The 27,074-nt window shown below is 43.7% G+C and overlaps 1 protein-coding gene across 2 annotated transcripts in view; it reads right to left on the bottom strand.

The window, feature by feature from the left end:
• Nucleotides 1–20,048, bottom strand: part of CEP120 (centrosomal protein 120) — a 68,867-nt gene extending 48,819 nt beyond the window's left edge. For both annotated transcript variants that reach the window (XM_084778808.1, XM_084778807.1), the window contains exons 1-7: nt 19,866–20,048; nt 19,621–19,704; nt 15,478–15,634; nt 13,595–13,709; nt 10,573–10,714; nt 6,356–6,504; nt 1,645–1,842 (exon numbers count right to left, since the gene is read on the bottom strand). In XM_084778808.1, coding sequence (XP_084634934.1) covers nt 1,645–1,842; nt 6,356–6,504; nt 10,573–10,714; nt 13,595–13,709; nt 15,478–15,634; nt 19,621–19,669 — 810 coding nt within the window. In that variant the 5' untranslated portion in view covers nt 19,670–19,704; nt 19,866–20,048. The remainder of the gene's footprint in view (nt 1–1,644; nt 1,843–6,355; nt 6,505–10,572; nt 10,715–13,594; nt 13,710–15,477; nt 15,635–19,620; nt 19,705–19,865) is intronic.
• Between the last annotated feature and the right edge of the window lie 7,026 nt (nt 20,049–27,074).

The following is a 27,074-nucleotide window of genomic DNA, read 5'->3' as shown; positions in this document are numbered from 1 at the left end:
GTAGTTTATGCACACCTTTGTAACAGCCAGAGGAGAGCATCAGGGTCCACCTTCATCACTTTCCTCCACATCCTTTTGAGGCAGGGTCTCTCCCTGGATCTGCAGCTCATGTTTTGTGGTGAGGCTAGCAGCCAGCAGGCCCTGGGTATCATCTGTCTCTACCCACAATGGTCAAGGTTACTAGGTGTGAAACCACTAGCAGTGGATTACATGGGCGCTGAGACCCAAACATGTCTCAGCCCATGGCTGGGCAGCAAAGCAAATGCTTCTAGCATAGCCTAGCTAGGTTAGTTCTTTACAAGACTAGAAATGAAGTCACTACTGGCCTGTTTATTGGTAGTTTGTGTGTGTGTGTGTGTGTGTGTGTGTGTGTGAGAGAGAGAGAGAGAGAGAGAGAGAGAGAGAGAGAGAGAGAGAGAGAGAGAGAGAAAGAGAGAGAGAGAGAGAGAGAGAGAGAGAGAGAGAGAGAGAGAGAGAGAGAGAAGTGTTGAGGTCAGAGGACAGTTCTCTCCTTCCACCAGGGATCTTTTTTTTTCAGGGCTTTCCCACTGAGCAACCTCATCAGTTCTTACATATAATACTTTTCATATGCTAGAAACGATACATTTTCATTCATTTATTCATTTTTAAACTTATTTGTATATTCTAAATTAAATATACTTGAGCGTGTCTGTGTGTGGATATGTGCACATGGGAGCGCAGATGCCCAGAGTCTACAAGAAGACATGGGATCTCCGAAAGCCTGGATTACAGGCAGCTGTGAGGCACCTGACACTAGTGCTGAGAATCTCTGGTCCTCTGTAAGGGCAGTGTGCACTCCTAATCACTGGAGCATCTCTCCAGCTACCCAACAAACTACCTTCATAACTGTAATGTACTTTAGAAGCAGGTAGGTCAACCCTTTTGCTAAGGATATGATACAGAATAAAACTGAAAGTGCTTTTTCTCAAGTTTTAATATTTTATAAAGTCTATTGGGTTAAAAGCACTATCTGCTCTTCTAGAGGTCCTGGGTTCAATGCTCAGCAACCTGATGGTGGTTCACAAACATCTATAATGTGATCTGATGCCCTCTTCTGGAGTGCAGGTAAACATGCAGAGCACATAATAATAAATAATTAAATCCTTAAAAAAAAAGATTTAGTACCTCTTCTCACAAGCCCCCCAGACACATCGTGACTGAGATTTCTTTGTGAACGGCTATGTGGCTACACAGGCATCTCATTACCCTACATACTCATCTGATCACTTCTACTGGTTTCCAAGTCTGTATCTAAACAGAATCCAACTGAAACATGTTTACAGAAGCAGCTGTGGGCAGGCTTCATAAACATGTATACTCTGCCTTGAAGAATGCGATCTATGTACTGACAGCTGCCACCTGCACTAACAATAAAGTCAGCCTGTCTGTAGGCACAGGTCCAACATATGCCGATAGCCAATAGATCTATCTCTTCTTAGTAGCTGCTGGTAATGTGTTAACTTTAAAAAAATGATGACGCAACTGTGATTCCGATGTCATCATGACTTTAATACCTAAATAACTAACAAGGCAAAACCATCTCTCCTATGGAAACACAATACAGCTTTCTGCTCAGTGCTATAAAAACATCTCCAGTAGGAAATGCTTTGCAGAAACACTTACCTGCAGCTTAGAATGAAGAGCCAGGTAAGCACGAAGTATCTCCACACTGCTGCGAATGCGAACAGATGCTCTCTCGGGCTCAAAGTTTGGGTTGATCAAGTCATTGAAAGGCTCATTTGTAACATCATTTCCCAGTAATGAATAGTAAAAGAAAAACTCGGGCTGCCTTTCTGGAAGCTTCATGGTACATGGAATTAACTAAACACGAAAGGAAAAAGAGTATCAGAACCTAAGGCACACCACATGTGTCTGCTGCACTCTACAAATCTTCCAGAATGTTCACTGATTTCAAGTCTTAAAATTAACCGTATAGAAAATTTAGAGCTCTGCCAAGTTACTCTGTTTTCTTCTTTCTGTTTAGTTAGTAGTTTCTTCGCAATGCTGCTCGGAGCCAAATTGAAAGTTTTACAAGTGCTAGGCAGTCTTTACAACTGAGCTACAATGCCCACTTTTGGGTATTTTTTGAGATTTGATGTCATTCTATAATACAACTTGTTCTGAAACTCAAAATTGCCCTGCCTTAGTCTCCTCCTGAGTGGTGGATTTTAGGCTTGTACTACACTGCTTACATCTATAACTACTCCCAAATTACTCATCTGGTTAATTTTTAAATGATTTATTTATTTTTATTTTATGTATGTGAGTGTTTTGCCTGCATGTATGTAAATTCACCATTTGTAGTCAATGCCCGTGGAGGCCAGAAGATGGCAAAAGATTCCCTGGATTGGAATTAGGTGCTGGAAACCAAACTCAGTTCCTACACAAGAATAACAAGTGCTCTTAACAACTGACCCATTTCTTCAGCCCCTAATATTTTTGGGGGGTGGGGTAGACAGTCTCACTATGTAGTGCTGGCTGGTCTGGAACTTACTATGAAGACCAGGATAGCCTTAAACTAAGAGATCTGCTTACCTCTGCCTCCCTCACACTAGGATTAAAAACTTGTGCCACCACATCTAGCTACCTAATTTGATTAAATTTTTTTATTTTAATTTTATTAATTTATTCAGATTATAACTCAATTGTTATCCCATCACTTGTATCCTCTCATTCCTCCCTCCCTCCTGTTTTCACCCTATTCCCCTCCCCTGGGTCTATGACTGAGGAGGACCTCCTCCCCCACTATATGGTAATAGGCTATCAAGTCTCATCTTGGTAGCCTGCTTATTCTTTCTTTGAGTGCCATCAGGTCTCCCCACCAAGGGGAAGTGGTCAAATATGGAGCACGAGAGTTCATGTCAAAGTCAGTTCCCGCTCTCCACATAACTGTGGAGAATGTCTTGTCCACTGGGTAGGTCAGAGTAGGGGTTCAATGTTTACTTATTGTTTTGTCCTTGGTTAGTGCAATAGTTTGAGCAGAACCCCCTGGGCCCCAATCCACCTGTCAAGATGTTCTTGTTCTTCTTGTAGGTTTCTAGGACCCTCTGGGTCCTTCTATTTCCCCATCTCCTATATTTCTCTTACCTAGAGTCTCAGTAGGATGTCCTCACATCTATGCCAATCTCCTGGTAAGTGAAGATTTTCGTGGGACATGCCTTTTGAGCTAGTGCCCAATTATAAGTAAGTATATACCGCGTGAGTCTTTCTGCTCCTGGATCAAATATTCAAGTGACACCACATGCTGGCAAGGATGTGGAGAGAGAGGGACACTCCTTCATTGCTGGTGGGAATGCAAACTTGTACAACCACTTTGGAAATCTATCTGGCGCTTTCTCAGAAAACTGGGAATAGGGCTTCCTCAAGACCCAGCTATTCCACTCCTTGGAATATACCCAGAAAAGGCTCCACCACACAACAAGGACATATGCTCAACCATGTTCATAGCAGCCTTATTCATAATAGCCAAAACCTGGAAACAACCTAAATGTCCCTCAGTTGAAGAATGGATAAAGAAACTGTGGTACATTTACACTATGGAATACTACTCAGCTATTAAAAACAAGAAAATCATGAAATTTGTGGACAAATGGATGGGACTAGAAATGATAATGAGTAAGTTAACCCAGAAGCATGATTAAATTTTTTAAATGCTCAAAGAACTTGTGATGCAAGCCTGTAATTCAAGTACTTAAGAAGGCAGGATGATCAAAAGGTCAAGGACATCCTCTACTGCAAGTGAGTTTAAAGCCAGCATGGGCTACAAGAGACACTACCTAATTAATTTAACAAAAGAAAAGTCTGAAGAGACCAAAGACTTTGTTGTTTTCAGGCTGTCATTAGATTCAACATGAATGTGTGAAAGTTCTTTTTGAAGGAACCATGTATTTTAAATTAAGTCTTTCTTATTATCATATACTTTATATCTGATCCTTATTCTAGCAAAAGGCTCCACTCCATAAATGAGAAAATATTAAAATAAGAGTCTTAATCCAAGCCACTTAATAGATTAGCATGCTATTTTATGCCTTTTATTTAAAGACAGAAAAAGCAAACAAACAAAAAATTAATGTAAGACCAAAGCATTAGAGGCGGCATAATATACAGAAATATACTTCTCAGCTGCTGGCTTCATGGCAACATATGACTAAAAGATGGCGTTTTTGTTTTTAAGATAGAAAACATCATCTTTTTTGTGTTTTATTTGTTTTAGTTTTCTGAGTCAAGGACTCATGTAGCCCAGGCTGGTCTCAACTTTGCTAGAGCCAAAGCTGTCCTCAAATGAATTCTGCCTCAGCCTCCCAAGTGCTGGGATTACAGGCATGAGCCAGTACACAAGATACAAAACATTTTCTAACAGGCTCTGGATGGTCACTAAAACAATGCTAAGCATTAAGCTATGAACACTTCTTGTCTCAACAGGAAATGGGTTAAATACAGTCAGGTATCATAGGTCATGGCAGATAATGACACACTGTTATGAAATTTAAGTAAAATGTATTGCTAGGCTAAAAAAAAAGTTCTAATACAGGGCTGGAGAGATGGCTCAGTGGTTTAGAGTACTTACTGCTTTTCAGAGGACCCAGGTTCAATTTCCAGCACCCACATGATGGCTCACAACTATCCATAACTCCAATTGCAGGGAATCTGATGCCCTCTTCTGGCCTTTGTGGGTAGCAAGAACACAAATGGTGCACAGACATGCATATAGGCAAAACACTCATTTGTTTAAAATAATCTAAAAATTTTCAAGGTTATAATATAGTTCATTCTTTAAAAAATTTCTAAAAATAACACCACTTATAATAACATCACAGCATTGGACAGCTAATATTCAATAAATGTGCACTGATTATTTTAACCTACATTTTAATATATTTATCTTTGAGAGGATTTTAGTATAAAGGACACTAATTCTGGAGCCAAATTCCAACACCTACTTCTCAGCCTAGCTATGAAACCAGGAAACAATGACTTAATTGTTCTACGCCTCCTTTTGTTTTAGTAATGTTGAAAGGACAGAGTAACATGCCATGACGCACCGCTCAGAGAGCTGGGTGACAGTCAGTAAGAACGGGACAATAAACCGGGCGTGTTGGCACACACCTGTAATCCCAGCACTCAGGAGGCAGAGGCAGGCGGATCTCTGAGTTCAAGGCCAGCCTGGTCTACAAAGTGAGTCCAGGATAGCCAGGACTACAAGAGAAACCCTGTCTCAAAAAACCAAAAAGAATGGGACAATATCTGAAGGGACATGCACTGGTCTGAACCTCAGATACGTTTAGAGGAAGTATTTACTTTCTCTCATGATGAAAAAATGCTGTATTACTGTGGCTTTTATATATTTCATAGAACATTTAGCTTCTAAGTAATTCCTACTACAGGCAGAGAGTCTGCAGAAATTCCTTAGCATCCTAGAATTCAGACTGGATTTCATTCAAAGCTCTGAAGCCTTTCAGAGGACAGTAAGGCTCACCATCAGGAGTGACCAGGCTGCCGCTCGTCTGCGCACTCTTGTAGGAACCCTTCTGAGGAGCTGCTTGGCCTCTACAAAGGGACCATAGTTTATACTAGATGTTTTCTCCCTGCCTTTGACTAAGTGCTGAGAAGAAAACACCAAGTGCCTTAGAAGCACCCAAACAGAAACAATGTCACCAGTGAACAGTCACATCCTCCTTTTTCCTGTTCCCAGATGTAGGAAGGTCACAGACCTGCCCCTCCCACCATACCTGCCATTCGCTGCCTGTAACGATGGACTGTTAGACCAAATGAAGCCTTTCCTCTGTAAGTCGCCTTGCTCACAGTTTATGACAGCAATAAACATGTAACAAAAATATTGGGTAGGAGAAGCTGAAGAAAATATGCTGATTTTTATGCTGTTCAGGGTGCCGAGTGTAAAAGTCCTCTGATTCTGACACAGAAACATTTTGTCTTCTGCTAGGTGACACAGGCTAATATTTGTAAGTATATACACAGTAAAATATAATCCCAACCCAAATGTTCCTGACATTGCTAATTTCTTCAAAAGAGCAAATGTACAAGTTCCTTGCATTACTCCTTATAGTGTTACATACACAAGTGCAAACACTGTTTACTGGTGCTTAGTCTCCTTAACTCTGAAATTAATTTATTCTCTTGTTGCCAAGATACTGAAATGTACAACAAAAATGCTAACATGAAAACATTTTTAAAGATTTTTATACTTATTTTCAACAACATACATGAGGGTGTGTGCCTGTGTGTGGGTGTGTCCACATGAGTACAAGTGCTCAGAGAGGCCAAGCCTGATTTCAAAACTCTTGAGAAAAATCATTAGTCTGAGGGAGTGACTCACCTGTTCCAACTGGGTAGCAAATGCTATGGTCACTGACAAAATGAAGGGGTCAGTACAGTGCTCGGCTGGCCCGATCTGATGGTAGCCTCCCTCTTCGTTCAACACTGCAGCAATGCCCCTCAGGTCTACTCCAGGCAGGCTGGCAGGGACTGTACCGACAAAAACACAACTAGTTTAGACTGTCAATTCACATAAACTATTTTATTTTATTATTTTTGGATAGGATTTTGTTATAAAGCCTTGCATGGTCCAGAATTTACTGTTACCCAATCTGCCCTGGAGCTTACTATGTGGCCTAAGCTGTTGAATAATTATCCTATCTCAGCTTCTTATGCGCTGGGATTGCAGGCCTTTGTCACAATGCCTGGTCCATTATAAGCACTTAAAAACTGATAAAAGATGGAAAAGGAAAAGGACAACACAAAACTAGAATTAGACAATAGTGCTGGGGGAATGCAGGAAAGTGGGCATTCCCAGTGTTACTGTTAGGGTCCAGGTGATTTACTGAAGAAAGACCCCAAGGCAGTATGCAAAAGCAAAGAGCATTTTTATTCCAGCATGCTGGCATTGCCTCTCTCCTCTAGAGGGAGACCCTGAAATGAGCACACAGGCTCAATTTATAGTCAGGGGGATTTGTGACAAACTTTAATTGATTGGTCAGAATCGAGTCAGAGTATATGACAGGATTCAAGACTGGCTGCTTGTTGGGTTACTGGGGACTTTTTAAGTCATTGAAGTTGTGGCTCTTCCTCAGGAGTTGGCCTTTAGTTTGATCGGACAGGACCAACTGTGTTCTTTACGAAGGCCATGAAGTAATAAAAACATGGTATCTGGTCATTTTGACCTATAAGCTGATTGGCTGCCCATGAGTTGTTCATGAGTTAAGGCTTTTCCAGAATTGTTAGAAACTTGGCCTAGTTAGTCAGAGTGAAAACCTGAAGCCTGTCATGGAGTTGCTCTAGTCAAGCAAACTGGCGTCAGGAAGGGTCCCCTCACGACAACTAGCATGAACTCCAGCATGGCTTACGACAATCTGTGTACTCAGACCATGAGCAAGCAGTCCCTCTCCTGGAGTTCACCCCAAAGCACTGAGTTGCTGTAGCACTGGTGACAACAGCCTACGGTTAGGAGCAGACACATAAGCCAGATGCTGCAACCCCAAGCCCAGGGCCATTTACTACCATGTCAGAAAACTGTATGTTCTGCAGCCTCCGTTTTTCCTTTCACAAAGCTTTTATGTGGTTGCTGAAGATCAAATTAAACCCTGAAAGCAAAGCACTTAGCGATACTGGATACACTAAGCACTTTAACACAGGCAGCCACTGTGAGATAAGGCCAAGAGCTCAGGAGTTAAAAATACTATCTGTAATAGGTTTCTCCAGCTTGTGGCTATGCTGTGACCCCAACATTCAAATGCTGAGGCAGAAGAATTGCTATGAATTTATGGACATGGACTCCACAGTGAGTACTACATCGCAAGACTATCTCAAAACAACAAAAAATAAACAGAAAGCACGAGGCTCTTCAACCAAGGAAACAGCTGTAAGTATGGAAAGAAGGAAAATCTTACAACACAGAAAGGAATTAAAAGTGTCAATTTGAATATATGCTATATAATATTAAAAACATATGGATAAATATATATAAACAGGTATATCTATGCTAGAGTTCATGTGTGTCTATTCCAAAATTCAGGAGCTAAAACGTAATAGTAATTGTGATGATGGTATTAAGATCCGGGTCTCAGGCTGGAGAGATGGTTAAGAGCATTGGCTGTCCTTGCAGAGGGCCTGGGTTCGGTTCCCATCACCCACATCACAACCATCTGTAACTCCACTTCTGAGGGGCCCGATGATCACTTCTGAAAACTGGTGATATTCACACACATACATGCAGGCAAAGTCTCACACACAGAAAAATAAATCTAAAAAGGAAAAAAAGCAAGAGTCTTTATGAGGTGGTGAAGTCAAGACAGCTCTTTAAGAATGGGACTTGCAGCCAGGTGTGGTGGTCCCAGCACTGGGGAGGCAGAGGCAGGCGGATCACTGTGAGTTTGAGCCCAGCTTGCTCTACAAAGTGAGTACAGGACAGTCAAGGGTACACAGATCCTGTCTCGAAAAACCAAACCAAAACCAAAACAAAAGAAAAAGAATGGACTTGCTGTACTCACTAAGGGGCTGACAGAGGAAGTGCATTTCTTGCCTGTGGCCTTCTGTCACATGAAGAAAATCAGTAAAACACAGATCTGATGCTGGTGTCTTCTCAGACTTCCAAGCCTCCAAGACACTTTTCTTCTTTATTCAATACTCAGTTCATTCTGTTATAGACTAAGACTATTTACATCTTCAAACATATGCATGTATGTATGTGCATGTAAACACACGTGCACACATTACATAACTGTCCACAAAATGGTTTTGAAAGCAATAAGGAAATATCAACTGATACACCTAACACCTGGGCTTTTACTTCTAAACATTTTTAGTAAAAGGAAGTATCATTCCTTAGAGGAATGACAGAACCAAGAAATGAAACATAGGAAATACCAGATAAAACCAGAATTATCTTCCTGTGCCAGAAACTATGATTCCACTGGTATGACACATGAGAGGTAAAGCCACACAGATAGCAAGGAAGATCAGTAGCTGTCTTAGTGCGTTTTCTGTTACTACATGACAATACTTGAGACTAGATAAGTTACAGAGGAAATATCTTACAGTTCTCATGGCAGGGAAGTCATGAGGAGCCTTGTTCAGTAAGGCCCTTAGTAACAGGGACTCTTCAGGTCCTGAGGGAGTGCAGGACACATGACTTCAAAGACAGCCCCACTCTAATGATAACTAACCCACTCTCCTGGTAAAATAAGGTCCATTACTCCATGAACAGAATTAATATTCATAAAGGCAGAGCCCTGCAGCTCAGTCAGTTCTTAAAGGTTCCAACTGCAAATCCCATTAAGACTTTGGAAATTAAGTCCCCATCACATGAATTCTCTGGATGGACCTAAACTACAACCAAGAACTATGGGAAAGGAAGGCTGAACAGGCAGAGCACAAGAGGTACCAAATGGTGACTGTCTTTTGAATGCAACTACATTGGGTACAAGGCATCACCCCAAGCAAAAACCACCGACTTAGCATACAGTTACTAAAACCCAAACAAAGACAACACCAAAAGTGAAATCTGGACCGCAGAGATTAGGAGTACTAGTTGCTCTTGCAAAGGACCAGGGTTAGGTTCCCAGCACCCACATGGCAGCTCATATCTGTCTGGAACTCCTTCTAACCCCCACCAGCACCAAGAACACATGGAATATACGAACATACATGCAGACACACAGTGTGTGTGTGTGTGTGTGTGTGTGTGTGTGTGTGTGTGTGTGTGTGTGTGTATGTTATATATATTGAAATCTAATGCAGCCTGGACTTCTGGTGAGAATGCATCAATGATGCTTCATTAACTGCACCACCATCGAGGTGCTGAGCTGTAGTGGATGAGTTGCCTCTGTGAAGATACACAGAGGGTACGGGGAGCGTTCTGTGCCCTCCAGTTTTGCTATGATGCTGAAGTGTTCGCTAGGTGTGCCAGGTGTTCTAGCACATGGCTCTAATCTCAGCCCTCAGGTGCCAATGAGACTCTAATTCTAAATAAATGAATAAAGAATTTGAAAATGTACTTAAACTTTGTTAAACCATAGTTACATAGTAACATAATACATTGAGGATTTTCCTATATTAATCCTGGAAGGAAATTTTTTTTAAGTAACAATTTTTAAAATTCAAAATTCTCTGTTCTAGAATATATCAAGTTAGGAAAACAAAAGCTTTCCCCAGTTCTAAAATTTCAGAGCTAATGTCTGTCAACAAGTGTCACACGTGTTACCTGGGTTCATAATCTTGTGTGTACCTGAAGCACTGGGTAAAGCAGCCTATAGGCCTGCACACAGCTCCTGAGACAACACCCTTCCTAAAGTGAGTGCACAAAGCACCTTGTCCAAGAAAGTCCTTATGAGAAGATGCACAAAACTGCACGCGCCAATGCACACCTCTACCCCAAACGGTCGAGAAGCAGAGGCAGGGAGAAGGAGTACCAGCCCAGTCCCAGCTACACAGTGAGGCCCAGACCAGCCTGGACACTTCAGACCCTACCTCAAAAAATAAAATAAAATACCAACAATAACAACAACAACAACAAAACCCAACAACAACAACACCCACCTTTTCCATCCCGAGGCGGGGCTCCTTTTGCTTTAAAACTCTCCACCTGTGCCTTTGTGTCTGTTTCCAAAGTGATACTTATCTGTATCTCAGACTTGAATTTGGTGTATTTGTTGCTCAGCAACTGATACCACTTGGGTGCCTAGATAACAAAACAGAAAGCACTATGAAATTTACAGGGACAAATTCTCAGAATGCTCTCTGAGGTTTTCACTTTTTCCCGACATCCTTTTCAATACTTTTCACCTCTTAGGAAAACAAGCCTGATGTATGGTGCACAGCATTTACTCGCAGCACCCAGGAGGCAGAGGCAAGTCAACCTTTCTTCACAATGAGCTCCAGGCCACCCAAGGCTCCACAGTGACAACCTGTCACAGAACACAACAAAGTCTCTTTCTACATTTTCTTCAAAAAAGAAAAAAATGTAATCTTGATTGGGAAGCCATCAGTTAAGTGTCCCTCTGAGAAATACACTCAAGCGCTCAGACTGTCTTCTTTGTTCCCGTCACTTTGCCAGGTAACTACCAGGGGAGAGACAGCACACCGCCCTTCAGCCTCTGTCCGGTGTCAGGCCCTCCTCAGTAATAAAAGCCCAATTAACCATCCTCTGCTTAGTGTTCTTAGACCTCTGCTTTCTCCTCTGTCTTGTCATGACACCTAAGAAAATGAAAACTTGTGATAAGAACGGCATCACTTCTCGGCCTTTTGGCTAAGATCAAGTGTATCTGTTCTTATCAGTTTAATATCTGATACGTTCTCTATCCGAGGACAATATATTAAATGGATTTCTAGAAGTAGGAGTTGGAAGAGGAGCTTGCTTGGTCCACTGCACGCATCAACCTGGTAATGCAGGACTTCCAGGAACAGTGCACCCCCTCGGGGGAATTAAAAAAAAAAAAAAAAAAAGAATGGCTCCCATAGGCTCCCATATTTGAATACTTAAGCACCAGGGAGTGGAACTGTTGCAAAGAGTTAGAAGGATTAGGAGGTGTGACCTTTTTGGACTAGGGATAGCCTTAAAGAAAGTGTGTCACTGGCGGTGGGCTTTGATTTTTCAAAATCCCACACCAGACCCAGCTTCTCTCTCAGCCTGTGAATCAGGACGTCAGTCTCAACTACTTCTTCAGCACCAGGCCCACCAGGCCTGCCAAAGCTACTGCCATGCTCCCCAACATGGAGGTAACGAACTGAGTCTATAAAACTGTAAGCAAGGCCCTGATTAAATGTTTTCCTTTATAAGAGTTGTCACAGTGTCTCTTTATAGCAGCAGAACAGTGACCAAGACACTACTACTAAGTAGTATAAAATCTTAAGGAAAAGACACAATGAGTTCTGCATCATGAGCCACTTTCTGACAAGAAGGGCCTTCTCAGAGGATGTGGATAGACTAACCTACCTACCCACACCAAGACAGCACCCTCAGAAATCCCAGCCCAGACCAGCAAGAACACATGGCTCAAGCCAGGACAAAGTGCACCATAGGTGCAGGAACCAGTAGGCAGGAGTGCCATTTCACACCTGTGTACACATGTAAGCACATTTACTCAGACACACACAAATAATTTTTAAAGGCAAAGAAAGAATGGAAAAGAAAGAAAAACAATGAAAGAGATTGGGAGGACAATAATTTTGAAGTTAAAAAAATTATTTTTAAACGTAGCTGGACATTGTGGTGCATGCCTACATATGTAGCACTTTGAGAAACCGAGCAAGGAGTTCAAGGCCAGCCTTGGTCCACATGCCTGTCTTTAAATGAGTTATTGTTGCAATGTACTATGAAAGTCTTTTGGTTCTTTTTTGTTTTAAGCTCCATATCATTATTGTGATAATAAAAGAAAGATAAGATTTACATGAGCCTGAAAGAGACACAATCAAAAAAAACAAAACAAAACAAAACAAAACAAAACCCTTAAGCCTGGTGGCACAAACCTATAATCTCAATGACCTAGGAGGTGAGACCTACAAACTACAGAATTTTGAGGCCAGCAGGGGTAACTTAGTAAGACTCTGTTGTAAAAGGGAAGGATGCAGCTCAGTGTAGGATGCAAGGCCAGCAGAAAGAGGCCATAGGTTTAACCCTGAGACCTATGGTGGAGCCAGAAGCAACACCAATTGAAACATGCTCTGTGTTTTTATTACAGCAAAAAGCATTGTCTATTTTAATACTTTTTTTGGGGGGTGGGCATCAGGGGTAGGGATCAAGACAAGGTTTCTATGTGTAGGTCTGGCTAGAACTCCCTCTGAAGACTGGCTGGTCTCAAGCTCACAGGGATCCACTTGCCTCTGCCCCCACAGCTGGGATTAAAGGTGTGTGTCACCACTGCCAGGCCGTTGCTGTTTTGAGAAGTTACGATGCCCTGGGGAGTGAGATCCCACACAGCAGGCAGCACTCAGTGCTCTCGGGTACGGGGACTGGGCGGAGGCCTCCGTGCTTGCAGGTACGGGGACGGGGCGGAGGCCTCCGTGCTTGCAGGTACGGGGACGGGGCGGAGGCCTCGGTGCTCACGGGTAAGGGGCGGAGGCCTCAGTGCTCACGGGTACAAGGCAGAGCAGCATCAGGCTGCCACTACTTCAAACTGTCTCTAAAATCCATTTTGTGTTGGCTTGACACAAATTTTTAAGTGTCAGATTTTAGGAGCTATTTTGGAGAAGGCAAGGTCTTAGTATGTACTCCAGGCTTACCTCAAGCTTATAATCCTCCTGCCTCAGTCTTCCATGTGCTGGAAAGTATCAAGTCTCATGAGAAAGACTAGGGAAGGCAGACTATCACTAGTCAGGATTTAGTAGACACACCTGAGTAACTCAGCTACAACAATACACTACAACTAGCAAGCAAGGAGGCCAAGTAGGAAGTTATTAGGGCCAAGGTAAGAAGCAGTGGAGGCTTAGGGTGGAGCAGCAGCCGTGAGCTGTGAGCGTGCCATCCGAAGGCCGAGCTCCGCAACTCTCCACCACTGGCCCAGAATCCTCTTCTTTCCGTTCATCAACATCACTATAACTAACAAAGACAAAAGGACAATACCTGCTTTGTTTCTTGAGCTGTTCTTAAGTCCAAAACAATGTAGCCTATGGTTTCCTTGGCAGAAGATAGAGGATCCAAGGCAAAACACTGGAGTTTGATAGGAGTTCGCTGTAACCTGCATGGGGAAAGTAAGAGAGTCTTCTTACATTAAGCTTGCTTTCTCTTAGTCTTAAGAAAATGTTATTATCCAGATTACATGATTGTTAGACCAGCTATATCTAGTCTACATTTTCTTTTTTAACCCCCTTTTGTTTTTCAAGACAGGGTTTCTCTGTATAGACTTAGCTGTCCTGGCTTCACTTTGTAGAGATCCACCTGCCTCTGCCTCTCGGGTGTTGGGACTAAAGGCATGCACCACCATGCCCGGCCCAAGTCGATTCTTTAACAATAACTATTTTTTTTTAAATCTACTTATCTGTTTACCAACTAGGTCAATTCTTCCTATGCACCCATGATATATCCAGCCCTCTGCAAGTCAGAAACTATCAAGAATGTTTAAAAATGACAACAAAAATTATTTTTATACAGTACTATCCCATATAAAAGATACGTACTTGCTTACAGAGTTCTTTGTAGCTAAAGAAGAAAACTTAAGAATTAAGTGTCATAAAAATCTAACTACTAAAATTTAGAATACAACATTTCGCAGTGTCCTTGTTGACAGTAACTGGTACCGTGTGGTCTCTCTGTGCATCTGGGAAGCTCTATCCCAGCTCATGGACAGAGCTGAATAGACGCTGCTGCCACTTATCTCATGGAACCGCTATCAAAGTACTCTCTCGCATGGTGCTGAGACAGTTACAGCTCATAAGAGAGCTCAGTCTAAGCAGATACTCTGAATGCCAGTGAAAACCAACACTTTAACATTTACTAAGAATTTAATAGCCCTTCAAATAAATCTATGTTCTAATCCAGCAATAAAAATTCTTTTTTGTTTGTTTTGGTTTTTCAAGACAGGGTTGCTCTGTGTAGCCTTGGCTGTCCTGGACTCACTTTGTAGACCAGACCAGACTGGCTTCGAACTCACAAGGATCCACCTGCCTCTACCTCCCGAGTGCCAGGGCTAAAGGTGTGCGCCACCACGCCCTGCCGGCAATAAGAGTTCTTGAATTTTGTTAATTTTCTGTTCTGATTTGATTTAGTACAGAAGTGATCATGTGGGAGTTTTCAGAGTAGTAGATTCATTTTTCTTTTCTTTTTTTCCTGAGACAGAGTTCTATGTACCCCAGGCTAGCCTTAAACTCCTCCACCTCTACAGTAGTGGGATTAGAGACAAACCGTACTATGTATGCCCAGCTCTTAGAAATATATTTTAAATCATTTAATAAATAAAAGTACTGCTGTCCGTGGCTGTTTCTAGTCATGAAGCTTATTAAAGATAAATGAGCATTCTAAGTCTTTGCAGGGGAAGACTGACCCCCTGTGGGTAGTACCATTTCTCAGGCAAGGTACCGTGAACTGTATAAGAAATGGTGAGCTGAGCACAAGCATGCATGCACCAACGCATCGCTGCCTGCTCTTGACAGCAGACTGTGACTAGCTGCTAGCTAGCTGCTGCAAGCCCCTGCAACCCTGGCTTCCCTGCAATAAATGACATGTGTAGCCTGCGCTGTGGGCTACATCACCCAACCCTGGCTTCCCTGCAATAAATGACATGTGTAGCCTGCGCTGTGGGCCACATCACCCTTTCTCCCCGAGAGTGCCTTCATCAGGGCGCTCTATCACAACAACAAGAAATGAAACTGAGAGAGACCCTGCCTCAAAAGCAAAACATGTGCACACGTGTACACACACACTCAAATATGATTGCCACCACAGTCAGTAAGTTACACAGCTTACTTTAAAAGCTATAAAAAAAGGACAAAGATGCCGACACCAATCACCTATGCTGATGAAGAACCTTCCTGTCGATCTCCCACGCTAACTCAGTAGCAAACTCAGGCTGCTCAGTGTGGTCAACGGGGTCAGTAGCCAACTGCTCTCCATCAAACTTTGCTTCCACCACAAGCATATGCTTTGGACGTTTGGGAAAATGGCGACCTAAAGAAAGAATACAAAAACATACAGAAGTCAAGTAGGGTCACTTAGCACATGTTGTAGATAAATGTCCCAGGTAGCTGACTTACACACTGCATAAACTATCTCACAATTGCATCTGCACTTACTTCCGTAACTGAAAGCCATCATTTAGCAATTATTGCTTCTCCAGCATTAATGTGAATATGAATCACGGGGATCCTGTTCAAAAAGAATGAAATGCGTACTTGCCCTAAAAGGGAAACCAAGGGTCTAGTGGAAAGAAAGTTTCAAAGCTGGGAGCAAGTAAAATAAGAATCCCTAACAATTGCGCACTGAGGCACGTTCTCTGGCTTTTCACTCGGTGAGAGGGATTACAGAGAGCAGAAATTTAACCACTATTAAATAAATAGCCTCCCTCCCCTGCCAGTCACCCCAGGAAATCTCCTTGGTTAGTAATTAAGTGGATGGGAAGACGAAGAATTGTTGAGATGGTAGACACAGATAACCCAACACTTGCAAAGTGGAAACAAAGAGCCTGGATGACGAGACCCCTGAAACAAACCAAAGCCAGGGTCTCTCAGCAGAAGCAAGCTGAAAAGCAACTGTACCATCTGGAGAGCACTGCAACAAGACACACCTGTGGCACTGCTGAGACCCAAGGCCTACCTCCTTCAGAGGCCAGCCTGTGACACATGAGCTGAAAGAATTGCCCAGGGAGCCGGGCGTGGTGGCGCATGCCTTTAATCCCAGCACTTGGGAGGCAGAGGCAGGTGGATTGCTGTGAGTTCAAGGGCAGCCTCATCTACAAAGTGAGTCCAGGACAACCAAGGCTACACAGAGAAACCCTGTCTCAAAAACCAAAAGAAAAGAATTGCCCAGGGATGGATTCTATGAGTAACACCCAGACTAAGAGAAGAAATTGTTGAAGCATTCAGTTCATCTTGAGGATTTCAAAAATCAGCCACAAAATGAAAGAAAAAATGTGACTGCAAGTGTAAAGATGTCAGCTGAGGGACTGGAGAAGCGGCTAAGGCCGTACTTGCTGCTCAATCATGAGGACCGGAGTTGGCAATTACAAGCCTGGCACCTCCTATAACATCAGCTGTGAGACCCCAGGATTCCTGGGGTGTGCTGGCTTCCGGCTGCAGGGAGAACAGGCGGAGCAGCTGAGGAGCTTGGCGTCTGATCTCTAAAAGCATGAACAGGTGTGCACACTCACACAGACACAAAAGTACACAAATAATCTGAAAATGTCCTTTAATGATGCCAGAGTTTATTTTAAACTCTGAGCTGGTTAGGGTTTGCTGTTGTTTCGTTTTGTTTTTTCCCAACTTGTCATAAGCTGGAGTCATTGAGGAAGAGGGACCCTCAATTGAAAAAAATGCGTCCATCTGTGGGACACTTTCTTTTTTTTTCTTTTTTCTGAGACAGGATTTCTCTGTGTAGCCTTGGCTATCCTGGACTCGCTGTGTAGACCAAGCTGGCCTCGAACTCACAGAGATCTGCCTGCCTCTGCTTCCCGAGTGCTGGGATTATAGGTGTGTGCGACCACGGCCCAGCAGGACAATTTCTTGATTAATGATGTTATGATGTGTGCCGTGCCACCTCTGGGCAGGTGGTCCTGTATAGCACAATAGAAGCAGGCTGAGGACGCCATGGGAAGCAAGGCAGTAAGCATCCCTGTCCATGGACTGTGCTTCAGTTTCTGCCTTGAGTTCCTGCCCGACTTCCCTCAATGATGAACTGTGAGATAAAGCCTTTCCTCCCCGGGCTGCCTTTGGCCATAGTCTTTATCACAGTGAGAGGAAGCTGACAATAAGAAGCCTTGTCTTTCTATCCTGGAACTTAACACACAGTGATTTTGCCCAATGTACAAATTCTGTTCCTTTTCATAAAGAACATTTCTAGAAACGTGGCTCAGACACTATGAGTAGCTCAATCTAACTAGAGTCCTGGGGACATACGAAACCTAACGAGTCATATTTGCTACTCTAAGAGGGTAGACATTATCCCTTAGAACTCTAAAAGATCTTAAAACATCATCTACAAATCAGAAAGATTATTGCCAGGTAGCTCAGAGCAGTAGCTGTTTCTGGAAAGGAAGAACATGGTTAGAAGAGAGACTGAGATCATTACTACAGGCTGGGTGATAGTGACGTCAGAAGGCAGGCAGGCAGGGCAGACCCGTCTGAGAGTGTGTATGTAGCACCTAGAATAAAATCAACACTTGGTGACTGTTTGGAAGATGGGGACGGAAAGGGACCCGAGGGTGGCGATGAGTCCCAGGCACCCAGCCTGCATGTAAACACTACTAGAGCTGGGGCGAGGAGCCAGTCTTAGCTATGTTTGTGGTAGCAACCTAACTGACATCCCTGGTGCCTGGTTCCCTGTCCTACACGGAACACGAGTGAAGTCCTTTCCTCTAGTTGCAACTACAGCCATCAACTCTTTTCTTAAAATAACAACTCTAAGCTCCTTGGCTTTCTCTCAAGGTCCTCAAAAGTGACTCACTCTAGTGCTTTCTGACCAAGCACAACCTTCCTCTTTAGACCTGTTCCACCCGCCACGTTCACCCCTGCTACCATGGCTTATCTAGTCACCAGAAATGACTTTCTTCTCCCCCTGTCTGTGTCACGCTCAGGACAGAAGGCACCCTACAGTCTGTACCTCGTTTTTATAGTAGTGCAGCCCTACATACAGTGTCCTGCACGCTAATTTGCCCCTCCCAAGTAAACAGAGCCTTATATCATGGAGGGCTGAGAATCACAACAGCCCCTATCAACCAATTATTTCAGTCTTGCGGGGGTTTTGTTTATGTGTGTGTGTGTGTGAGAGAGAGAGAGAAGGGGGGGGAGATATTTGTTTGTTGGGGGGGGGAGGGGGTTGTGGCAGCAACTCACTAGGGGTCCAGGTTGGCCTTGATCTCAGAGATTAGCCTTGCCTCTGCCACCTGAGTGACGGGATGAAAGGCAGGAGCCACCACTCCCTGCTCAGTCTTGTGTTTTGAAACAGTAAAGGAACAATTATTATTGTCCCTGTTATTTAATAGCATCTGATCAATTTCTTATTCCAAACCTCAGAAACTGTTTTTGCGCAGGTTTTTCTTCTCTCTCCTCAAACAATACCAGACTTCTCCCAAGGGGAGTGAAGTCAAACCAACGCCTGCGGTTAAAATCTCCAGATGACTCCCTAGTGCTGGTAACCTGTTCCAATTTACCAAACAACTCCACTTTGCCGCCATCAGCTAACTACATTGAACAGAAGCAACATTGGTTGAAAATATCTGAGAGCAAAGCAAGCCCCTTTTCCCACACCTTTCAGTGCTCTTTGCAGCCAGACCATCCGCCCAGCCTTTGTCATCTGGTCCGTTCCTAATTAGCGTTAGGACCCACTTAAATGTTATCTCCTCGAGAAAACATTCCCCAGAAAAGGTGGTCATCCCAGCTTGACACACGGCCCACTTTAATCTCTTAGCTTCTAGACCTAGAGCCACCTGCACTGCCAGCACAGGCCTGACATTCAGCAAGTCCCCCGATAACCAAATGTCACTCACTCAACAAACATGTACGGATCATTGAGTAGACCTTAACAGCCCCGGCAATACATCCGAAACGGAACGAAGCTTGTATGAAAAGTCAATGGCGAAGTTCTTACAAATGGCATCAGCGGGGACTTGCTGAACAGAACGTGCTTTGCAGGCACTTTTAGCTCATATATAAAAGCCATCGACAGGCTGGTTCGGATGGAAATCGTTTTTTTCTACATTCTCTGGGGCTACGGCTACTCACGCTAAATATCACTTATCCCTAATAGCACTCCCGTTCCCCGGAGAGATGTTTAAATCAATTGCCTAACAGACCTCGCTCCGCGCAACTGAACAAGTCTTTGGGGACCACAAAAGCGGAGATGACAGGGTTCGTAAGGTTAACAAAGCCTGGGTCACTCGTTACTCTGCAGAGGTTCGGGAAGCAGCAGTTTAAAAAAAAAAAAAATACGAAGCCGCTCACCTTCGAGGATGGAGACGACGATGAGCAGCTGGTCGGGCTTGGAGACCATGGTCGCGGTGGTGGCGGCGGCGGCGGTGGCGGGGTCTGCAGGGAAGAAGCTGGGTGAGGCGAGCAGGCCGGACCCCGCAGGCCTCGGAGGCTCCACAGCGCCCGGCCCGGCTTCCCGAGCCGCAGACCAGGCCCTAACCCGTCCCTCCGCTTGGCTGCCCTACCCCGCCGCCCAACGAGCCCGCCGCCCCCGGCACCTTTTGCCGCCGGCTAAGCCACTTTTCAAACTCCCCGGCAGCCGCAGAGGACGACGCCGCGCCCAGCTTCCGCCTAGCAACCAGGCCCGCAGGCCCAGAGCCCGGCGGAGGCTGGAGGACAAAGGGTGATAGAGATCGGGGCAGTCGAGGCTAGAACGCCCATCAGCCCGCTTCACCTCCCGCCCTTTGACGATGTTTCCCGGCGCCCTAGGGAGACGTGACTGCATTTGCCCGCAGCGCCGCCTGCTGGTCGCTCGAGGAAAAGGCAGGAGATTTGAACCTCACGCAGGCCGCGCAGCCGCACTACTTCTCTAAACGCTTCCTGGTCCTGCGTAGCTTGGCTGTGTTTAAGGAGTAGGAGGGCAGCGTGCTTTAATCGCTCTACTCAGCTTTATTCTGAGAAATAAAACAACAGGGGTTTTGTTTTTTTTTCTTCCAATGCTAGTTCTCAGACACCCGGCACCAACAGAACTGAATGTATTAAGTCAGAGAAAAATAATGACCCGAGTGTATACTGTTCCTGCCTGTCTCTTCAAATATTTATCCTGTTTAAAGCAAGTAGCGTCAATACGGTACTTACTGTAACTGCTGGCGCTGACGTAATCTCTCCCAGCATAGGCTGTGCTTTAGAACTACCTCTTCTTAAAAAACAAAAACATTATCACGTGGGCGAGAATATTTAAAGGTGTGGGTTCCACACAGAGATTGTAAATTAGCAAAATCAAGGCCAAAAGTTAAAGTGTGGAAATGCCGTGAACCCGCATTTCTCCCTGCCAATTTCAAACTTTGTTTTTAGGAAAGATTAGATGCTTTTTTTTTTTTTAATTATCTAGCTTAAAACCGTAGAACAGTGAATCGGCTGGAGCTTTTGTGGACACTTTTAGTGTTCAATTTTGCAAAAATTCCGCTCGGAAAAGCAAAACTGGTAACAGAGGATAGGGCGAAAATTGAAACAGCTGACGTGAGACCTCAAGAAGTAGTGGACCAGGCCTGGCGTGTTGGTGCACGCCTTTCATCCCAGCATTTGGGAGGCTGAGGCAGGCTGATCGGTGTGAGTTCGAGGCCAGCCTGGTCTACAAAGTGAGTCCAGGACAGCCAAGGCTACACAGAGAAACCCTGTCTCGAAAAACTAAAAAACGACAAACGAAAAGAAGGCATGGACTTAAAAGTGCTGACTCCTGCTGGCTTCTCGCTCTGTAAACCTCGATGTTTTGAGAACAATTAGCATCTCTGAGCCCCATTGCTATCTTCTGCACTGTTGCCTTTCTCTTCTTTGTCCCCAAAAGAAAGGAAAGGGCGTGGATACTGGAGGAGATTACCTGTAAAACCGGTCAGGGCTCCTGAGAGGTTTTTCTGAAATGTGGTATTCATTTAAAACTGAAGTAACGTTTAACTTGGTATGTGTTGTTAAGCACTGCGTTCTTGTGTGGAAGCTATCAAAAAGTAGCATTATAAGTAGAAAGAATCATAGGTGGCTTATGCAAAAAGCAGGGGGTTTTTTTTCTATCAAAGGTGTAATGTTAGCGGGGCGCGGTGGTGGACTCCTTTAATCCCAACACTCAGGGAGGCAGAGGCAGAGGCAGGGGGATCTCTGTGAGTTCAAGACCAGCCTGGTCTACAAAGGGAGTCGAGGACAGCCAAGGCTACACAGAGAAACCCTGTCTCCAAAAACAAAAACAAAAATGTGTAATGTTACATGCTATCTAGTTATCTTTTACACAAATAATCTCATAATTTAATAGCTATTAAAAACTGATTTTTTATAATTTATAATTTTTTTAACTTAAAAATACATTTATTTTCCTCTGGGATATCCAGCAAGGCTAAAAACCCAGATTAGATTATCTGCATTCCAAAAAGTAGTCTCATCATTTTTTTAAAAAAAATCTGTAAAGTTAATCAAATGAGGTAAGATGAAGGCATAGGGAGATGGCTCCACGGTCACCAGCCCTTGCTGCTCTTCCAGAGGCCTTGAGTTCAGGTCGGACACCCAGGCAGATAACTCACAACTATCTGTAACTCCAGCTCCACAGGAATCTGAGGGCACCTGAACACATATCTCTCTCTCACACACACACACACACACACACACACACACACGCCTTTATTCTTGCAGTCAAATGTTTGACATAGTCCTCTTTTCAAAATACATTTTGTTACATTTTATGGTTGTGTGTGTGCGTTGTGGGGGCACATTTAGAGGTCAGAGGACAACTTCTGGAAGTCAGTTCTCTCCTACGATGTGGGTCCTAGGGATCAAATTCTGGTCGCCAGGCTCCGCAGCAAGTGCCTTTACTTGCTGAGCCACTGCTGGCCCTGTTTCAGCTCTTTGCATCTGGATTTCTTCACTAAAATATATATATCATTGGTAAAATCACCTCCCTGGAGTTTCTGAAAAGTCATCAACATTGTTTGCATGGTGCCTTTACTGCCACGGACTGTACAAAGGTAACGCTATGGAAGTTGTCATCTAGAATTCCGTCACCACCTCGGGCCGAGACGCCACACCCTAACTCCCTTCTTGTACTCTATTGACCTGCAGCAGCTTCGGCTTTAGCATAAGGCGTCTCGTGTTAGTTTAAATTTATGAGAGGAAATTTTATTATAAGTTAGGAAGTACCAATTACTGTACCCAGATACACAAAAAAATGTTTCTAGCATATGTAAATTGCGTCTATTAGACCATGGGAGAGTCATCGAGCCAGGAGCCTGGAGGTATGCAAATTCAAACTGACAGGCACTGAATTCATTAGTTTGTCAACCTGCTAGCTAATCACGTTAGGTAATTTTCTGTTTCTGTAAATTTCTGCAAACAAAAGGGCATCTTGGTTCACATCAAGCCTTTCTTTTTTCTGTATCTATTTCACTTGTTAGTATTCTCAACAACTTCTATAGCCTATTACAGAAGAGATTGTAAACTATATTAATATTTCCCTTCCTCATCCCATCCCCCTATATATAAACAGGTCCAGATATAGGTTTAATAAAATTAAAACAAGCTCCCAGGGCTAATAAGTTTAGTGTACTTATTGAATGAAAAAAAAAATACCAAAACCTACTTGCTGTCTTTTCAAGTAGTACTTTGAAAAACAGCCTCCATTAGGAAGACGGGATGAGCTGGGTTGCCAACATAGAGCTTTTTAACCCCAGTACTCAAGAGACTGAGGCAGGAGGATTCTTGTAAATTCTAGGCCAACCTGGGCTACAGAGTGAGACCCCTGACTCAAAAAAACAGCAAGACCCCTCCCAGGCGCAGGGCATATCACTGGAGAAAGGACAGAGAGAATGCGAGAGTTGGAGAATAAGGTGGTCAGTGTTGTAATAGGCTGGTGTGACATGGCCGTTGAGCTTACATGCACTAGACCGCCACATGGTCAGGGTGACAGGATCATCTAACATTCCAGCAGGCAACACTAGCTGGACTCAGTGGTCACAGGAAAAAGACAGACAGACGGGGGCTGGAGAGATGGCTCAGAGGTTAAGGGCAGTGACTGCTCTTCCAGAGGTCCTGAGTTCAATTCCCAGCAACCACATGGTGGCTCACAACCATCTATAATGTGATCTGATGCCCTCTTCTGGCCTGCAGGTGTATGTGCAGGCAGAACACTGTATACATAATAATAAAAAGTAAAACTTAAAAAAAAAAAGACAGACAGAGAAAAGAGAAGAGGTGAAGGGAGGGAGGCAGATGCCTTGGAGTGTTGAGGGCGAGGAGAGAGAGTTCAGAGTGCGCTCAAATACATTATTTACATGTATGAAATTGTAGCAGAATAAATACATGATATTCAAGAGAGAAAGGGAGAGAAAGAAAAGAAGAGGCAGAGTAGGGAGGGGAGGGGAGGAAGCTTGCCTTGAACTCACAGTGATCCAACTGCCTCTGCCTCCTGAGTGCTAGGATCAAAGGCGTGCACCACCATGCCCACCTAATTTAGTGCCAAGGCAAGTAGCCCCTTAAACCGGGGTCCTATAGAATTAAATTCGACGGTTTACTCCAGAGTCTTTAATCTTTTGAGAAAGGCATGCTAGGGCCAGAGAGATGGCTCAGGCATTAGAGGCTAGGCTCACAATCAAAATAGTAAGAGAAAGACCCACTACTGTCCACTTGAGACCATTCTTCTCTGTATCAGAAATAGAGGAATACCTGAGCTCCAAGTCACAGGACTTTTATGCCTTTGTGACCCTACCAAATAAAATTGGTTTGAGGCTCAGCTCCTCCATCAATAAAGAGTAGTTAACTGTTTTGTTTTATTTTTGAGACAATGTTTCTCTGTGTACAAGGCCTAGATGGTGATGCATAAACAAGCAAACAAACAAACAAACAATACGGTGGCTTACCGCTGTAATCACACAGCACTCAGGAGGTAGAGACAGAAGATCAGAAGTCCCAAGGCCAGCCTGGGATACATGAAATGGAAGGGAGAGAAACACAGACACAGAGATGGAGAGAAACAGGGAGAGAGGGAGGAAGGGAAGAAGGAAGGACGAAAGGAAGGAAGGAAGGAGGGAAAGAAGGAAGGAAGGAAAAGAAAAAGGTGGGGAAAGAAAAGAAACTCCTTACTTTTGCTTTAGGACAGTGGTTCTCAACCTTCCTAATGCTGCAACCCTTTAATACAGCCCCTCATGTTGTGATGATCCCAACCATACAATTGTGTGTGTGTGTGTGTGTGTGTGTGTGTGTGTGTGTGTGTGTGTGTTGATACAGGGTCTCTCTGTGTAGCCTTGGCTGTCTGGACTCGATTTGTAGATCTGGCTTGCCTTGAACTCACAGTGATCCACCTGCCTCTGCCTCCTGAGTGCTAGGATCAAAGGCGTGCACCACCATGCCCAGCTTAAACACAACACTTTTTTTTGTTTGTTTGTTTTTTTGAGACAAGATTTCTCTGTGTAGCCTTGGCTGTCCTGGACTCACTTTGTAGAACAGGCTGGCCTCAAACTCACAGGGATCTGCCAGCCTCTGCCTTCCGAGTGCTGGGATTAAAGGTGTGCGCCACCACACCCAGCCTCCATACAATTATTTTTGTTTCTACCTGATAACTGTAATTTTGCTACTGTCATGAATCATAATATAAATATCTGATCTGCAGAGTATCTGATACATGGCCCCTGTTGGGCCACTACCCCCTGGTTGAGAACTGCTGCTTAAAGCTGTCCCAATCCATAAAGGCTATTGTCATGCCTGATGGCCTGAGCTCAGTCCCCAGAATCCATGTAAAACTGGGTGCAGAGAACCAACATAGGAACTTGTCCTCTGACTTCCATATGCATATAGCTAGTGTGCCCACCTTTACTTATAATGCCCTTACACAACTGTATGTGTGCACGCATGCACACACACACACACAATATATATATATTTTGCACTGCACTGGTTAAATGACATTCTTGAGGCAGCAAACTTGTTAATTTGTTACTTTTAAGACAGGATCTTACTATGTAGCCCAGGCCATCATGGACCTGTGATGGAACCCAGGCTGTCCTGTAGCTCAGGCTGTCCTCCAGCTAAGGCAGATTGTTGAGAGACCTCCAGAGTGTGAAACTAGTAGCAGGTGTTGGAAGTAAGGACGCGCCAGGCCCTGTGTCCCTCTGGGGCTTTGATTCACTGATCAAATCAAACTTATATGTGCTGTTTGCTTCTCTCTGCAAAGCTTCCTTTTGATTTTGGTGAATGTGTGTGCTTTTCGTTCCTTTTTTTTTTTTTTTTTTTTTTTTGAGAAATAAATTAAAGTTGAGTGGGTAGGAGGAGGGAAGGAAGGATCAGGGAGGAGTTGAGAAAGAGGAAAGAATATGACCAAATATTGTGTGAAAGTCTCAAAAAACAAACAAACAAACAAACAAAAAACAAAGCCAGGTGTGGTGGCACATGCCTGTAATCCCAGCACTTGTGAGGCTGAGGCAGGCTGATCAGTGTGAGTTCGAGGCCAGCCTGGTCCACAAAGTGAGTCCAGGGCAGCCAAGACCCTGTCTTGAAAGAAAAAAAAAAAATACAGACATCAAAAGTATTTTGAAAGCCATATCTATAAAGAGGAATGAGGACACATAGCCTAGTGGTAGAGCATTTGCCTAAAATAGACTAGGCCCTAGATTCAATCCTCAGTACTGTATTTTACAAAGAAAGAAAGAAAGAAAGAAAGAAAGAAAAAGAAAGAAAGAAAGAAAGAAAGAAAGAAAGAAAGAAAGAAAGAAAAAGCACTAAAAGAGACAGGGGAAGAAAACAATTTAGCATCTACAAAATGTCAACAAATACCTGCAATTTTCTTTTTGAGACAGGGTTTCTCTGTGTAGTACTGGCTGTCCTGGACTCTCTCTGTAGACCCAGGATGGCCTTGAACTCACTGATATCTATCTGCCTCTGCCTCCTGAGTGCTGAGATTAAAGGCATGTGCCACCACCACCGGGCACACATTCCATTTTTTAAAGTGTTTGTCAGAAATCCTTGTGAATTCTTACCTAGTATTTATGTAACAGCAGCACTGAAGAAAGATCTGGGGTGCAAGACAGTCCCCATCACAAACCGGTTAGTAACAAACCAGTTCCCGTTACCTTGATGAAGAAATATGAACACAGCAAACTGAGCTGGTCTCCAACAGATCAGACTTAAAAAGGATATTGTGTGGCTTGTTATTTTACTGTAGCCATCTTAACACTGCCCACATATAAGGCATTCCTAATCTTTGTTGAAAATTAACAAGTCATTATGATGCTAGCACAAGTAACAACGAAATGTGCCCTGAATAGTTCTCTGATTTGTCATCTTGCTTGCTTGCTTGATCCCCAAGGCCTAGAAAGTTCCTAGAATGTGGCAGATGTTTAGTATATTTACTTCATAAATGAGAAGAACACACTTGAGACTACAAACAGATTCTAATCTAACCTGACACAATATATCTGGCCACTATCTTCCATCGTACAGTTATCAAAATCATAAACCATGTCTTAGCCTATTCATCTCTTCAAGACAGAAGATCATGGTACCGGTTTGCTAACAGGAGAGTAGTAGGGGTTGGTTTTTGTTTTTGTTTTGTTTCTTATTTGCTTTTTTTTTCACTTCAATGTTTTCCATTTAGAAAGCAGAAGTTTTCTAGGACTTTCTTCTCCCTCTTCACTGAATTAACACAGATCCAACCAGGCACTGCAACATTCCCAAGAGTTTCTTCAACTTTCAGACACTAAAGTCTACACAGCTTTCTATCTTGATAAGTCAACACAGGG

This window comes from Acomys minous (assembly GCF_964271855.1).
Source record: "Acomys minous genome assembly, chromosome: 4".
Classification (NCBI taxonomy): domain Eukaryota; kingdom Metazoa; phylum Chordata; class Mammalia; order Rodentia; family Muridae; genus Acomys; species Acomys minous.
The sequence above is the reverse complement of the archived record's forward strand: the minus strand, read 5'-3'. Positions and strand labels throughout refer to the sequence as shown.